This window comes from Lithobates pipiens, unplaced genomic scaffold, assembly GCF_037356315.1.
Source record: "Lithobates pipiens isolate NorthernLeopardFrog02 unplaced genomic scaffold, aLitPip1_a1.2 Scaffold_22, whole genome shotgun sequence".
In the NCBI taxonomy this organism is placed as follows: Eukaryota; Metazoa; Chordata; class Amphibia; order Anura; family Ranidae; genus Lithobates; species Lithobates pipiens.
Window position 1 is genome coordinate 38,119,290 of NW_027507784.1, and position 15,835 is coordinate 38,135,124.

General features: G+C 43.3%; 1 protein-coding gene across 1 annotated transcript in view; it reads left to right on the forward strand.

The window, feature by feature from the left end:
* The window catches only part of DOC2A (double C2 domain alpha), a 129,607-nt gene extending 117,778 nt beyond the window's left edge, over positions 1–11,829 (forward strand). Inside the window, exons 9-11 of the mRNA XM_077447354.1 lie at positions 1,362–1,443; positions 3,731–3,827; positions 4,913–11,829. Coding sequence (XP_077303480.1) covers positions 1,362–1,443; positions 3,731–3,827; positions 4,913–5,049 — 316 coding nt within the window. The 3' untranslated portion in view covers positions 5,050–11,829. The remainder of the gene's footprint in view (positions 1–1,361; positions 1,444–3,730; positions 3,828–4,912) is intronic.
* The last annotated feature ends 4,006 nt before the right edge of the window (positions 11,830–15,835 follow it).

Here is a 15,835-nt window from a genome sequence, read left to right on the forward strand (position 1 = left end):
AGTGGGAAGAATGCTCCTTACATTAATGGTCAGTGAGAAGAATGCTCCTTACATTGGTGATCAGTGGGAAGAATGTTCCTTACATTGGTGATCAGTGGGAAGAATGTTCCTTACATTGGTGATCAGTGGGAAGAATGCTCCTTACATTGGTGATCAGTGTGAAAAGTGCCCCTTACATTGGTGGTCAGTGGGAAGAATGCTCCTTACATTGGTGATCAGTGGGAAGAATGCTCCTTACATTGGTGATCAGTGTGAAAAGTGCCCCTTACATTGGTGGTCAGTGGGAAGAATGCCCCTTAGATTGGTGGTTTGTGGGAGAACTGTCCCTTACATTAGTGGTCATGAAAAGCATACTTCTTTTTCAATGGTGGTCAGAATGCCACCTTTACAGACAGCCAAAAAGATCTTTGGTGTCATGCAGTTGGTTCTGCCAAGAGATGCTGGACCCGAAACTATGCAGGAGCCGTCAGATGGTAGGTCAAGCTTCGGAAACCTTTAGCAACCTCTGGAGGAACCCACTTATCTCTCAGATACAGTGACTCCAACCCTGAAGTATGGGCGGAGCCCTCTTTTGTCTCCCGGGTGGAGCATTAATCTACTAGCAGCACCTAGTATATTAAAGGGGCTGTGAACACCTGCACAATCCACAAAACATGGACCAAGGGTTGTAGACATCGTCCCACCTACGACTCTACAAAACCTTTGTGCGCCAGGATACTGATCAGGGTTTGCCAATTCTTGAGAAAACTGCATAGCCTGTTTTCTCCCTGTAGGACATCAACCTTGAAGCCCCTCATCTGTACAGGTGAGAAGGTTTGATGTATAGATGTGTCTCCCATATTTCCTGATGAAGCTGACTGGGATCTGCGAAACACATCAATCACTATCCTCATCTCTCTGTTATCGGCTACAACTGAATAAATAGATTGTAATGAGCTGTGCAAACTGTTGGCACTTTATTAATCCTGTATAATAAAAAATGTAATATTCAGGAGTATAATAATACTAAATACTTTGCTGACCAGTGGATGGTTAGAGTTATATATACAGTATGTGAGTATATATATTTAGCTTTATGAATAATTCTTAATTTGTAGTAATATGAACCGTTGAATGTGTTTTTAAGTTATTAGTATGGTTTTAAGATAATAGTAATAAATAACAGTTTAAACATATTCTTTATACTGTATGTTTGATCTACTTATTTGACACCTATAAAGTCCCATCAGTGGAACATTGTTTCTTTAATTTGTCATCACATACAATATAGGGCCAGGGACTGATGCTGGTCCTACATGGTAAATATGAAAATTTAACACCACTAAATCCCGGATCTGACAAGTCCCGTCTTCCTTTTGCAGATACTTGAAACCGGACGTGGAGAAAAAGTCCAAGCACAAAACAGCTGTGAAGAAGAAAACTCTGAACCCAGAATTTAATGAGGTAAAAAGGAGTCCACCCCAAAGTCATTATTGCAGTTTAACACAGGACTCTAGTTTACAGGACTCTAGTTTACCTATGCAAAAAAAACAAAAAACCTTACAATGCATACTGAAAATATGAATTCCCGTTCTCCAAAGGTGATCTGATACCCACTGAATCAACAAACTGCAGTGTTATTTCCTACATCTATTAGTAACCCTTAATAATTTGTGCATTTAAGAGGTTTGTATCCACAGGGAGAGAGACAGTAGGAGATACAAGAGCATACCTGAAGCTGTGAGCAGATACGGGTTTCAAGGAGATGCTCTGGAATCACAGAGGTAATAGATGCTCTGAAGAGACTGGGTGCTCTTGAATCATGGGGGTCACAGGGTGACACAGGATTTTCAAGATGTACTGGAGTCACAGGGTGAAATAGGTTGCTCAGGATGCTCTAGACTCACAGAGGTCACAGGGTGGCATAGGATGCTCTAGATTCACAGAGGTCACATGTTGGCACAGGATGCTATAGACTCACGGGGTGGCACAGGATGCACTAGACTCAGAGGTCACATGTTGGCACAGGATGCTCTAGACTCAAAGGTCACAGGGTGGCACAGGATGCTGTAGACTCACAGAGGTCACAGGGTGGCACAGGATGCTCTAGACCAGGGGTCTCGAAACTTTCTAAGCATAGGGCCAGTTTACTGTCCTTCAAACCTTAGGGGGGCCAGACTGCGGGCCAAGTGTACAAATTACAAATTGTCCTGGTGTCAGTGACAGTAAACAGTGCCCCGCCTTTGAAATTAGGGGGAGGAACAGTGCCCCATTTTTGGTGTCAGTGGCAGAAATGATTCCCTATTGGTGTCAGTGGGAGGAATAGTGTCTTCCAACAGTGCATGGGATAGTGCCCCAAGGGCCAGATAAAGGGTAGCAAAGGGCCACATCAGACCCCTGGGCCGCAGTTTTGAGACCTCTGCTCTAGACTCACAGAGGTCACAGGGTGGCACAGGATGCTTAGGGGTCAGGGGTGACACAGAATGTTCTGGGATCACAGGGGTCATGGAGGGACACAGGATTTCCTGGAGTCATAGGGCCACAGTGTGACACAGGATGCTCTGAAATCACAGAATTCATAGGATGCTCTGGACTCACAGAAGTCACAGGTTAACACATAATGATCTGGAGTCATAGGAGTCACAGGGTGACACAGGATGCCCTTGGGTCATAAGGATCCTGGGATGATACAGAATGCTCAAGAAGCTCTGGAGTCACAGGGGTCATGGCGTGACATAGGATGCTCTGGAGTCACAGAGGTCACAAGGTGACACAGGATGCTCCAGTGTCACAAGGGTCACTGAAAACACAAAGGTTAAGGGGGTCATGGGGTGACACAGGATACTGTGGAGTCACAGGGGTTATGGGGTGAACCAGGATGCTCCAGTGTCGCAAGGGTCACTGAAAACATAAAGGTTAAGGGGGTCACGGGGGGTGACACAGGATACTGTGGAGTCACAGGGGTTATGGGGTGACACAGGATGCTCCAGTGTCGCAAGGGTCACTGAAAACACAAAGGTTGCTGGAGTCACAAAGTTGCTGGAGACCCACGAGTTGCAATAGACACATGGGTTGCTAGAGACACAAGGGCAACTGGAATGCACAGAAGTCACTGTAAGCACAGAAGCGTTGAGGTCACTGGAGTGCAAAGGGATCACAGAGAAGGTGGAGAGGTCACTGGAGACAGACAGCCACTGGAAACACAGGTGGCACAGACAGATGTTGGAGACGCAAGGGGCTCAGCTCAGTCGTAGTAATGTTACACCTGGCCTTTTACGCATGAACCAATCAGGAGAACTGCCTCCTGATTGGTCGTGGCACCTGCACTTCGGGTCAAACCAGTGAGTAGGACCCAGTGCTGGATCCCCGAAGCGGCAACTATGACATTTAGGAACACACCCAGTCCCGTTTTAAAAGAATACTTCTTAGAACTATTTATATAGCAGCTCTTACCCTTCCAAATTATACAGTGTATATATATATATATATATATATATATATATATATATATATATATATATATTCTTTCTGATATATATGGAAATTCTTTCCACAGAATTTTCTATAGAAATAGTGCAGAGCTATTCTAAGCTTACAGATCTTTCAGGTTTGTAGGAATCAGCAGGGACATCAAGGGAAGTATGCAGCTCCTTCTGGGTGGGGTTTAAAAAGTATGCCTGTGGGTGGGGTTTAAATTTGTCCTTGCTGTCTAACTGGTCTGGATCACATGGTCTCCTTTCTCATTGGCCAGGAATTCTTCTATAAAATCGGCCTGCTGGAGCTCCATAAGAGAAGCCTGGAGGTGACGGTATGGGATTATGACTTGGGAAAATCCAACGACTTCATAGGTAGGAAATTATAGTAATATTAATTAATTTACAGGAATCTGGAGAGAAGTTAAATTCCTTCATGAAAAGCTGCATGCTATCAGAAGCTAGACAGATTCACCTAGGACAGCCTTTCTCAACCTTTATACCCCAGAGGAACACTTGAAATAATTTTCAGATCTCAGGGAACCCCAATAAGATTAGTCCATCGAGGCTCATTGGGTGAATGACCCTCACATTGGTGGTGGTGGTAAGTGGGAAGAATGCCCCCTACATTGGTGGTGGTAAATGGGAACAATGCCCCCCCCCCCCCCCTTACTGGCCAGAATGATATTCTTGCAGTCGTACCACTCTGCCATGTGGAGTTGGACCTGGAACTATGCAGATCATCAAATGGGAGGTCACAGTTGGAGGAACCCCTAGCTGCTCCTGGAGGAACCTTGGTTGAGAATGGCTGATCTAGGATGTGGCTTAGGAGCCACTAAGAGGCAGTTTTTTTCTGCCACTTCTCACTTGGGTATTCACTCATTATACTGCACTTTGTAAATTATCACTACATTATGCAATGCCTTATTGAAGGTGACTTATATTCAAATATTTATAGACCACTATTCAATTAGTCTTGGTGAGATGGATAAATAAGGAACGATACAAGATCCAAGGTGCATCTTGGAGAAAATTCAGCTTTATGCTTCCTTCCGTAACTGCTCAAATAACCAAAACCCTGGACATTTGATCAGATGATCCCTGATGAAGGGGAGGATGGAAGTGTAGATTGGCTTGCCTGCACTTTCAGCAGAAAGTTTGAGCATCTGCTTTTCTGAAAAGCACTGGAGGAGACAGAGCAGCATTTTATCCAAGAAAGAAAAAAATTCCAGTCTTTTCATTGTTTTTTTTCTAACCCTCCCATCAAACACGGTATCAAAGTTTAATGTTCACAATTAAGTATAGGTCATCTTCAAGTAGGCCTGCATATACCAGCATTTGTATTTCTATGGCCACATGACCATAAATGTCCCAGTTTTCATGTTCTTTGTGGAAAGGTTTCTGAAGCCTTCCCTGATAAGTCAATCCACCATGTACCCCTCACACTGTTTTTCTTACAGGGGGAGTGACCCTTAGCGTAAACTCCAAAGGGGAGTGTCTAAAGCACTGGATGGAGTGTCTCTCTTCCACTAATCAGAGGGCAGAGCACTGGCACACGCTCACCAGTGAGCTCCCGGGATCCACCTACACCGACTGAGGAATGCCTATTCTCCGAAGCCGGAGACAGCCGAAGAACAAGGGCAGAGAGCAGGCAACACACACTTGCGCACCCACATCACTCAACGCATTTCTGTCTATGAGGTGAAAATTTCATGGCGTGGGATTATACAAGATGGCCGACGCTGGGAGCCTCATGACTTTTTGAGGGATGGGCATGTTCATTGTCTATGCTATAAGAAGATATCCATTTCTTCTCAAGCCCTTTTCCGTTTCGCTGTCTTTAGACGGGATACTCCCAGCCAGTAAAAGGAATTTATCCATAAGGTTGGGAATATCAGTCCAGTTGTACAAAACAATGTACACTCTGTTAATTGTACACAACTTAGCTGCTCTATACCTAACCCAACATACAGCACATATTGTCTATTCAAAACAAGATAGCAGCACTATGGTCAACACTTCAACATCAATTGCAAAACATGGCATTTACTTTCAACCCAAACCGTCAACATCCATTGTGGAATATGGCTGCTCTATAGTCAGTCCAACCTCATAACATATAGTGCAAAACATGGCTGCTTTATGATCAATCCAACCCATTACCATCCATTGTAAAACATAACTGCTCTATCGTAAACCCAACCCATCAACATCCATTGAGAAACATGACTGCTCTAGGGTCAACCCAACCCACTAAAATCTATTGCAAAATATGGCTACTCTATGATCAATCCAACCCATCAACATCCATTGCGAAAATGGCTGCTCTTTGTTCAAACCAAACTATCAACATCCACTTTGAAACATGGCTGCTCTTTGTTCAATTCAACCCAATAACATCCGCTTTGAAACATGGCTGCTCTTTGGTCAACCAAACCCATAAATATCCATTGTGAAAAATAACACTTCTATAGCCAATACAACCAGTCAACTGCCTTGCATAGCTTCTTTATGGCCAAACTAACACATCAATATATAGGGGGGTCTTTTTAAAGCAGTGAATCTATATTCACCAAACATTCACTGCAGGTGAATCTTCAATTTGCATGAGTTTGAAATTACAGTGATTAGTTCACCATCAGTGACTGCTTTATAAATGTACCCCATAGTATCAGTTATGCATCACATGGCTGCTGTATAGTCAATGCAACGCACATACATGTTGTCTACTCAACACAAGATGGTTGTTTGGTGGCCATTCCAACATATTAAAACTTATGGTCAATTCAGCTCACAATTGCTAAACTATGGAAAGCCCAACCTACCAATATCCATTGTGAAATTTAACTCGTCTATGGCCAACGCAACAAGTCAACACATACATAGTCTGCTATGCCTAGCATAGCTCCTCTATGGCCAATCAAGACATCAACATACACTGCTAAACTAATGCAACATAGCTGTTCTATGGCCAACCTAATGCATCAACATATAGTCAGTTATGTGCAAATGACCACTCAATAGCCAACACAGCACATGCTATCAATGCAGCATAACATGGCTTCTGTGTAGACAACCCAAACCATCAAGACAACACAGTGCCCTGCGTAAGGGCAGTATTGCCAAAGCAACACAACCATACTGTTAATGCAATACAACATAGTTTTGCTTTAGCCAACTAACACATCAACATGCACTGCCAATCTAATACAACACAGCTGTGCAATGGCCAAGCCAACACATCAACTCACCTGTCAGTGCCCACCATGGCTGCTTTATGGCCAACACATCAAACACACATTGTTGATGCAGCACAAGATAGCTCCGCTATGGCTCACCCAACACATCAACAAACGCTGCCAATCTCATACAGCACAGTTGTACAATGGTCAAACCAAAATGCTAAAAGACCTGTCAGTCGTTGCGTTATGGCCAATACATCAACACACATTGTTGACGTGCCACAACATGGCTGTACTGTGGCCCACCCAACATATCAACAAACACTGCCAATCCGGTACAGCACAGCCAAGCCAACAGGCCAACACATCTGTCAATGCTCACCATAGCTACTCTATGGGCAACACACCAACACATATTGTCAATGCTTTGCAACGTGGCTCCACTATGGCCAACCCAACACGTCAGCAAACATATGCAGTTATTTCCAAAATAGTCCAGTGGCAAAAACTGCTCCTTTTTACCTAATCCTTTATTTAATTTTTCATGAATGACCCTAAGGTGGTTTTGTAGTATTATGAAAGTGACTAGACCTGCTTTAAACCCAGCAGGGATTAAACTGCTTTCCACATATAGATATATCCTGAAACTGCCACGTAGGGGGTACAAATCTCCATTTTTATCCAGAACAAAGCAAGGTAGCAATTAGCAGCCTCCTGTCACCAGTGTATCTAAATGTAAACCTAATATTATTCCACCTCAGATGAAGCAGAGCTAATGTTCTAATCTCTGAGGCCCCGTCTTCCTCTTTGGCCTCGCTCTTATCATTCCCGCTCTACAGCATGCTCTTTGGAGCGGATTAGCCAGCTTCCCCTTTCTTTTCTTATTATCTGTGATTTGCATTTATAAATTGGATTTAATGAGGGCCCCATTGCAGCCAGCTCCCATGGCGGCTCAGTACGGCTAATCTGTAAGTGATCTGTCAAGCTTGTTTGAGGCGCTTTATCATATAAGAAACACAGGGAGGCTGACACATGACATTGTTCTAAAGGCCGATGTTGGGACCTATTTATCATTACAATAATTATTTCCGTTTTGCTGCACTGCACTCTATAATTTTATTCCCTCAATACCCCAACGCAGCAGAAAGACAGAGAGTGCAGTGGTATGCAGTCAAGCTCAATCAGTTGCACAGAACTGTCGATCTAACTTGTTTCAAGCACCGGGAGCCTACAGGAGAGGTGTTTTTACACATCACTGTGGACTATGAGACTGTTTCATAGTCCAGTCTTTGGACAAGTGACACAGGTACAGTAAACCCCCCTCCATCGCGGGGGTTACGTTCCGGACCCACCCGCGAAAAGTGAAAAACCGCGAAATGGAAAGACCCTATTTAAATACACTCTAGGCATGTTACTGCCCCCTCTAACATTGCAAGACCCTATTTAAATACACCCTAGGCATGTTACCGCCCCCTCTAACGTGGCCACGCTCGGTGTGGTCCACGAGCGAGGCATGCATTCCACCGCACTCTCGCGCTGATTCACTGCTATATAACTGCAAAATGGCGAAATATTACAGCGATATCAGAATAACGGGTCCTAATTAAAATAGCGCGATATACCGGGACCGCAAAAACTGAACCGCCATAGAGCGGGGGTTTACTGTAGTTCCAATGGTCAGTACTGGTGTCCCCACATTGACTACTCAGCGTGGCAGGAGTGTGTTAATTACAAGAATGGCTGAAGAAAATTATGAAAAATTTTGCAAGTAAATAGTTTCTTGTCAGTATTAATGTACAAAAAAAAAACTCTAAAAAAGCTTGCACAGAATCAATATTTTTACTACAAGCACATGCTGGTATTAAGGCCTCAGGCACCAAAGTAAACACTTATGCTGATGATCAGTATTTGTATGCTGGGCTGGCACCTCCATCCGTCATTTAAAGAAAACGCACATGGAAGACACGTTGTATGAATTACCTTGTTCCTACGATTTACTATGCAGTAATTAAATAGCCATGTACGGGACACGCACTCACCTGTGTGCCCAATCTCAGATGGTTTAGATGTAGACGTAGAAAAAAAAAAAAAATCACCACCTTAAATCCTGTTTTCTATAATCCCCTTCCTATGTGTTCCAAAATGAAGAACTTGGTCTTTTGCAAAGGCCGATGACTCAAAAGACTGGGAGGTGGGACAGATCTCCTCTCTGAGGTGGCCCTGGACAGCAGTGGAGACCCTACGGGGGGTCAAACCCAACCCAACAGATAAATCTTTAAGATAGTAATACGCGATTCCATGTTACACAATGGTACCTCAGTAGGACAATATGGCCCACCATAAACCTTACTTCTCAAAGGGAAAATTTTTGTTTTTAATGCTTTTTACCAATGAGATGCAGGCTTACCTTACTTTCCAGATAGTTGTCTCATTTTCTACCTGACATCTGCTTAAAAGTAGGCCAATCCCCTTTACCCTTACTGTTTTTCATAGGCAGCTTCTGCTGCCTGCCAATAGAAGCAAACAGTGGCCTAGCAGTAAAGGCTTGTACCTCAAAGGGGTTGACACTGCACCAAGGTCCTTTAGAGGGCTTTTATGGTAAAATGTTACAGCAAAAGGAGGAAATGCTTCTGCCATAGAGACAGGTGATTTCAGGAGTGGGTATAATGTTTTTTTTTTTCTATGGTGGACACAGTGTTGGTAGCTCATGGGTATCCCTTAATTTTAAAGGCATTTTCTATTTAGGTATTTCATAAAACAGGAAAGGTTTGATTTTCATGAAGCTTGTCATTTCTCTCTGTGATCTTGTTGGGGTGATTTTTTTTCTCACTTCCTGTCCCTGTGACACCTCTACGAGAAATGATGAGTGTGGTTGAGAAAGGCGCAAACAGCGATTTAAAAAAAAAAATTCAGAAGCTTCAATGCTTCTTCTCTCTATTAAAAGTGTGTTTTGTTAGACATCCCATTCCAAAACCATGGGCATTAATATGGAGGTCACCCTCTACTTCCTTTGTGGCAATAACCTCCATTCTTCTGGGAAGGCTTTCCACAAATCTTTGTGGAGTATCTGTGGGAATTTGTTCCCATTTGGCCAAGAGATTATGTTGGTCAAGACACCACCTGACCATCACACCTATGTAGGCTTGTTGCCTATCCCCTTCCAAAACCATGGGAATTCACTTTCCCCTTTCTTTGTAGCAACAACCTCTATTCTTCTGGGAAGGCTTTCCACAAGATTTTGGGAAGTGTCTGTGGGAGTTTTTGGCCATTTGGCCAAGAGATTGTTTTGATCAAGACACTACCTGACCTTTGTGGGCTTGTTGCCCATCTCATTCCAAAACCATGGGCATTAATATGGAGTTGTCTCCATGTGTGGCTATAACAGACTCTGCTCTTCTGGAAAGGCTTTCCACAAGATTGTGAAGTGACTGTAGGAGTATGTGCTCATTTGTAAGGTCAGGTACTGATGTTGGATGAAAAGATCTGGTTCACATTTTAACTCATCCAGAGGTATTCAGCAAGTGTCAGGATCTGGAGTCAGGCTCAGAGGCCAGTAGCTATAACAGTAGTGGGGCTCCCACCGACCAGCTGGATAAGTACAGAAACAGGTCACTCTGGAGGATGACAGGCGCTCATCTGAGGTACGGGGTCTAAGTCCTAACTGGTGTACACCCATGCTCCTGATGGTGGGGATGGATTTTGCTGCATGTTACCAGATCCCAGTTGTCAGGATTGCCCCACCAGGAGGTGAGCAAACCAGGGGGCAATAGAAGATAAAGAGGTAGGGATAAGCAGAAGCGTAGTCAGTAAACAAGCCAAAGGTCGGTAATGAGTGGTTGCAGGTTGGGATCAAACAGAAGTGTAGTAGAAGAACACGCCAAATGTTGGTAACGAGTGGTAGCAAAGATACAGATGGCACCCGAAGAGACAAGAGTGAGATGTTGACTGGAAGGAGCACAATAACCTGGCAAACAAGACTTGCAAAGGCATGACTTAAATAGGAAGTTCATGGGAGGAGTAAGTAGTTTAAAGTTCAAGAGAAAAATTAAGGCAGGATCATTCAAGGAATTGTCCAGGGACCTGTCCAGCATACCATGTTTCTCAGCAAGAAGAGACATCACCAGACATAGCTGTTTGTAAGTTCATAGCCAGGCCCCCGACAGTAGGGCTCAGATTTGTGTAGGCCACTCAAGTTCCTCCACCCTAAAGTGGTCAAACCATGTCTTTGGGGTGCTGGCTTTGTACACAGGGCACAGGCATGTTGGAACAAAAGGGTTTTCACCAACCACAAGGTTGTAAGAGCACAATTGTCTAAAACAGTGATGGCGAACCTTGGCACCCCAGATGTTTTGGAACTACATTTCCCATAATGCTGAACTACACTTCGGAGTGAATGAGCATCATGGGAAATGTCGTTTAAAAACATCTGGGGTGCCAAGGTTCGCCATCACTGGTCTAGAAGGTCTCTGTAAGGTGTAGCATTCACTGGAAACACCTGAATTTACCTTTGGCCATATAGGAAGGTGTGATGGTCAGGTTTACACAAATGTATGGCATATAAATTATATACTTTAGCAAATTCTGGAGCCATGTACAGAATACAGACTTAGTCCCTACCAAGAATGCGGTTCTGGCATTGCGTCCTCATTTCTAATTTGGTTTCATAGATTAGTTGGCGTTTACCAAGACCCTAGTGTTAGGAACAATTATACAGAATTGCAGTGTGATAGCTCTAGCACTACCTAAAAAAACAAAGTTAGACTTTCTATTTGTGTCACCATACTGAGCAGAACATTGAGCAATGATTAAGTCTAGTGAGAATAGGAAACTGTCTCTGTGGTGGATTTTGACCCTCCAAAAAGCCCTGGGCACAGTATCAACTGCCAGCAAGGCCTTTGACGCAAAGCTGTAGAAATCTGTGAACACATTTTCAATCACAGTAAACCACTTTTGAAATACCGCAAGGTCTAGCGTAGAATTTCAATATCATAGACAACACACAGGACAAGTACTCCCTGCCCGAACTGCAAACAGGCTACACCAAGTGTGTGAAGACATACGCCAACTATCGCTGTACCCATGTAACACACAACTATGCACATGCATCTCTGGGCTATGCACACATCCCATACACTCACTCGTTTGCACGTTTTTTTTCCTTTTTTCACTGTTTTGTGACTACTTGTTTTGTACATTGGGTGGGGGGTGATGGGAAGGGGGGTGGGGTTGGGGGGGGTGTGATATGTTTTTTGTATACTGGGGTGTGAGTCAGTGCTCAAGATACGCACGCAGGCACTGCATTTATGCAAACTTGTGTTTTTTGTAATTTTATTACTCTTCTGTTTCAAGGTTTATAACAAGTATTGATGGTGATAAAAGAAAAAAGCTGGCTAGGCAAAGATCAAAGATATGACTGTCCTGAAGCTCGGGTTAAGGTCAACGGTTTATAAGATGATCGGTCGGTAGTCTGAGGGATGGTGTTCTAGGATTTGGAGAAAGTAATAAAAACAAAACTGTGTTTTCGGAGTCGTGACCAAGTTGACTGGAGGTAGTAGTTAGTTACATAAAAACGGGACTAGTTCAGCAATGTTGGAGAGGTTTCATGGCTCATCTAAGTGGCTCCCTCAGTTGAAGTGTTGGGATCTTACCCTAGCATTTATACCCAGCTCATGCTAAGCCCCATGGTGTCATGAAATGCACTGATGGTCCAAGAACATGACTGGAGATGTTATAGGTTATGAATATACGCTTTTCTGATTAACATATTCCAATGACCATTGTGTCATAAGGTCTAACTGAGCTACATGGCCGAAAATGTAAGTTGTCAATTTTTCTGGGTAAAGAAGTTAAAGTGGTTGTAAACCCTTCCATATAACCACTGAAGTGACTGGCCTACATGGAGAGGAAACAGATCCTCCTACATAGGTTGTACCTACCTGCAGTTCTCTCTACATCCATTCAAAGTGCTGAATTATAAGGCTTGTCTGAGGGTTCCGAAAAAAAGTGGGTGGAGAGCTGAAGTTACGTTCTGTAGAGCTCAGTGAGGAGAGCTCTGAGAGCTAATTGGAGGGAAGGGGCACACCCCCAACCCCCTTCACACAGCACACAGGAACAGACCTGAGGCTGACAATCAGCTGGAAGTCCCTCCACTGTGACCATTTTTCTTTTGGTGTCAGGAAAACTTGTCAGAAGTTATTCATGTTGATAGCAGAGGAACGAGGCAGCAGACAAAAGTGACAGTGCTCTTAAAGTGGTTGTAAACCCTTACAAACCACTTTGACCTACAGGTAAGCCTAGATTAAGGCTTACCTGTAGGTCCAAGAAATATCTCCTAAACCTACACGGTTTAGGAGATATTTCCAAAAAGACAGGCACCGCTGTTTATGGCCGTTAGCAGCGCCTCCTGTGCGCATGCGCGGGAGTGACGTCATCGCTGCTCCGGCGCTGTGAGTGGCCGGAGCAGCGATACCCAGAAGAAGATGGATGCTCCGTGATACAGGGGACAGCGGTGACATCGCTGGCGCCTGTGTCAGGTAAGTGACACATAATGGGCTACTATGCGATGCACAGTAGCCCATTATGCTTTGCCTTTGCAGGGAGACAAAGAAGAAGTAAACACATCAGGGTTTACTTCCTCTTTAATTGAGACAAGTACACACTATAGAGGGATATGCTTTGTTCATATTTCATGTCTGAGGTTTACATCCACATTAGGACAGCATGGTGAAGCAAAACTATGGCCTTGTAAGAAATAGATCACTATTGCCCCAACTTTTTAGGCAATTTGTATCCTATTTAAAGAAAAAAAAATGGTTCCAACACATACTAGTACCTTAATCCGTGGACCTGTGATCTTCTGCCCTGCTGGTTTCAGATGTGAGGACCAATCTTGTTGCTGTCCCCACTGTCTAAATCATGGTGCCTAAACTGTACTTGGTGTGGAACCAACATCCAAGTCATCAAGATTGGACGCTGTTAGAAGTACCCATCCACATTCCAGCAGTGAAGATTGGAGATCTTGGAAGATAGATACTGGTTATTAGAGCAACGGAGACATTGCTCAGGGGGGAGAGTGGGGACATGTTTGTAGGTGGCCAGAGCTCAACTTTAACATCTTCAACATTACAGAACAAGCTCAGTTGAAATGTAACTAGCTACTACCAGAGATACTACAACCTGGATATAAAGAACCCTTTATAGACATCACCAAGTCGGGCTGTGTCTTCTCTGAATGTATCACTGTGGTTGCCCTATTGGTTAAATAGATTATGCTGGATAACAGAAGGGCTAGATGGTGAAGGCCAGCGAATGTACAACTCATAAGGTAGACAGTCCAGCTTGTCAGCCATTGCTATTGTAAGAAATTCAAGGGTACTGAAACCAAAATTTGAGGGTTTTATTCGTTTTGGATAGAGTGGGGGGTGGTCACAATCCCTGTCATGTTTTTATTGCTACAGGATCACGGATAGACGTGCCACTCCACTTACAAAAAGTTAAGAACAAACTTTTATGCGCACTCACCAAAGAAATATACGTTCTAGGGGTTGCAAAGGTCCCCTTTTTCGGGGATTCACACTTGAGCTGAGTGTCTTTGGGAGTTTTACAGTATTTTTTTTTTTTTTTTGAGCTTTTGTACAGGCATTTTCAAGGGAATCTCAGGTTTGATTTTTTTTTTTTTTTTTTTTATCCACTGGAAAGTTAGTCACTAGGGGAAAAGGACATAAGCCCCTCTTGAGCTACAACTCTCAAGCATTTTTGGCCCTCAGTAGACTTCAATGGGTGCGTTGGAAAACATGCAGTCTATTGGCACCAAATACACTTGATGCTTGTAGCTCAAAATAAGGTCATGTACGTTTTTGAGCCTAAAGTGACACTACACTCAGGTGTGAACAAGCAGAAGTGAATACACAGGGGTTACTGGAGGCTGAGTGTTTTGGAGCTTATCGCTCCAAAACACTCAGGTTTGAATGGACCCATAAGACTGAATAAGATCAAGAGAATGAAATCTGGACCAGACAGAAGGGAGGGTAATTAATAATGGTCTAGTTTGGCAGCAACCCTTTGAGTAATCCATGTTCCTTATCACTTGAGGATTTATTGGTCTGTGTTCTCCCTGGGGCAGTTTACTCCCCCTATATATCCTGGAGACCATTGCCACAGGGACTGAAAGTCAAGAAAGATCCAAAATTTTGAGTTGTCACCAGAGCAAGAATAGAGGGGAAATTTAATCCAATGGAAACACTAGATAACCAAGAGGGAATTTCCCTCACTTCATGTCGTGCCAAAAAAAACTTGACAGGGATTTAAATCTTCACTCTATCCTAAATGTAAAAAAAAAAAAAGTTTTTCCTTTAAATATATTTTTAATTGACTTTTTTATGTCTGATGGAGAGACCTGATCTATCTGAAACGTTATAGTTGTAATTTGTTCAGACAACGAGAGGTATCTCTTAAGAATAAGAAAAATGGAGAAAGCCATTGCTGACCCTTTCCGGAAATGGTAGAGGTTTGGCACCATCCCTAACCCGGAACAAATACAAAGATTTCTAAAAATTAGTCTGACACAATTGATCTGTTGATTTTGAAGACAGGGGATAGACATATCAGCCAGGGAGCTCATGTTTTTAGAAGGGGGCGGTGGCACTGGTAGCTCCCATTGGCAACGTTTACTTCCTATATCCGATTTCTTTTGATTGCCAACATGGTGCCTGTGATGGTCATTGTTAACATTTCTGGTTGGCCAGTTTGAAAATCTTTTTTTTTTTACAAGAAACCAGTTCATGCTTCTGCATGTAATGTTGTCTTGAATTTTTTCAATCCACCGGCTCTTTGGATATCATTTGACCTGATGCTTATTCAGAGTAGGCGGCAGAACGTGCCGCCTGCCCAGTTTAATGATCTGAAGCCATAGGCAACAGTTCCTGGAGACAAAGGAGAATCGGGGGAAAATGACACATGGTGGTTGAACATGTTTGAGCCTCCTGTGTGTTGTTAAGTTGTATATTTGAGATCCTTATGTTTCTGTAATAAAAAACACCCCAAAGTTCAAGAATAACTGTCTTTACAAAGCTCAAGGCGAAGTGCTTATTGCATGTAGGTCAAGATAAGAAGGAAGGCTGGAAGACTGAGCATCTTCAAAGGTCAATTGGTTGCCATCTGTGGAATGATAAACAAAAAAGATTTAAGCAAAAATTGTCTTAT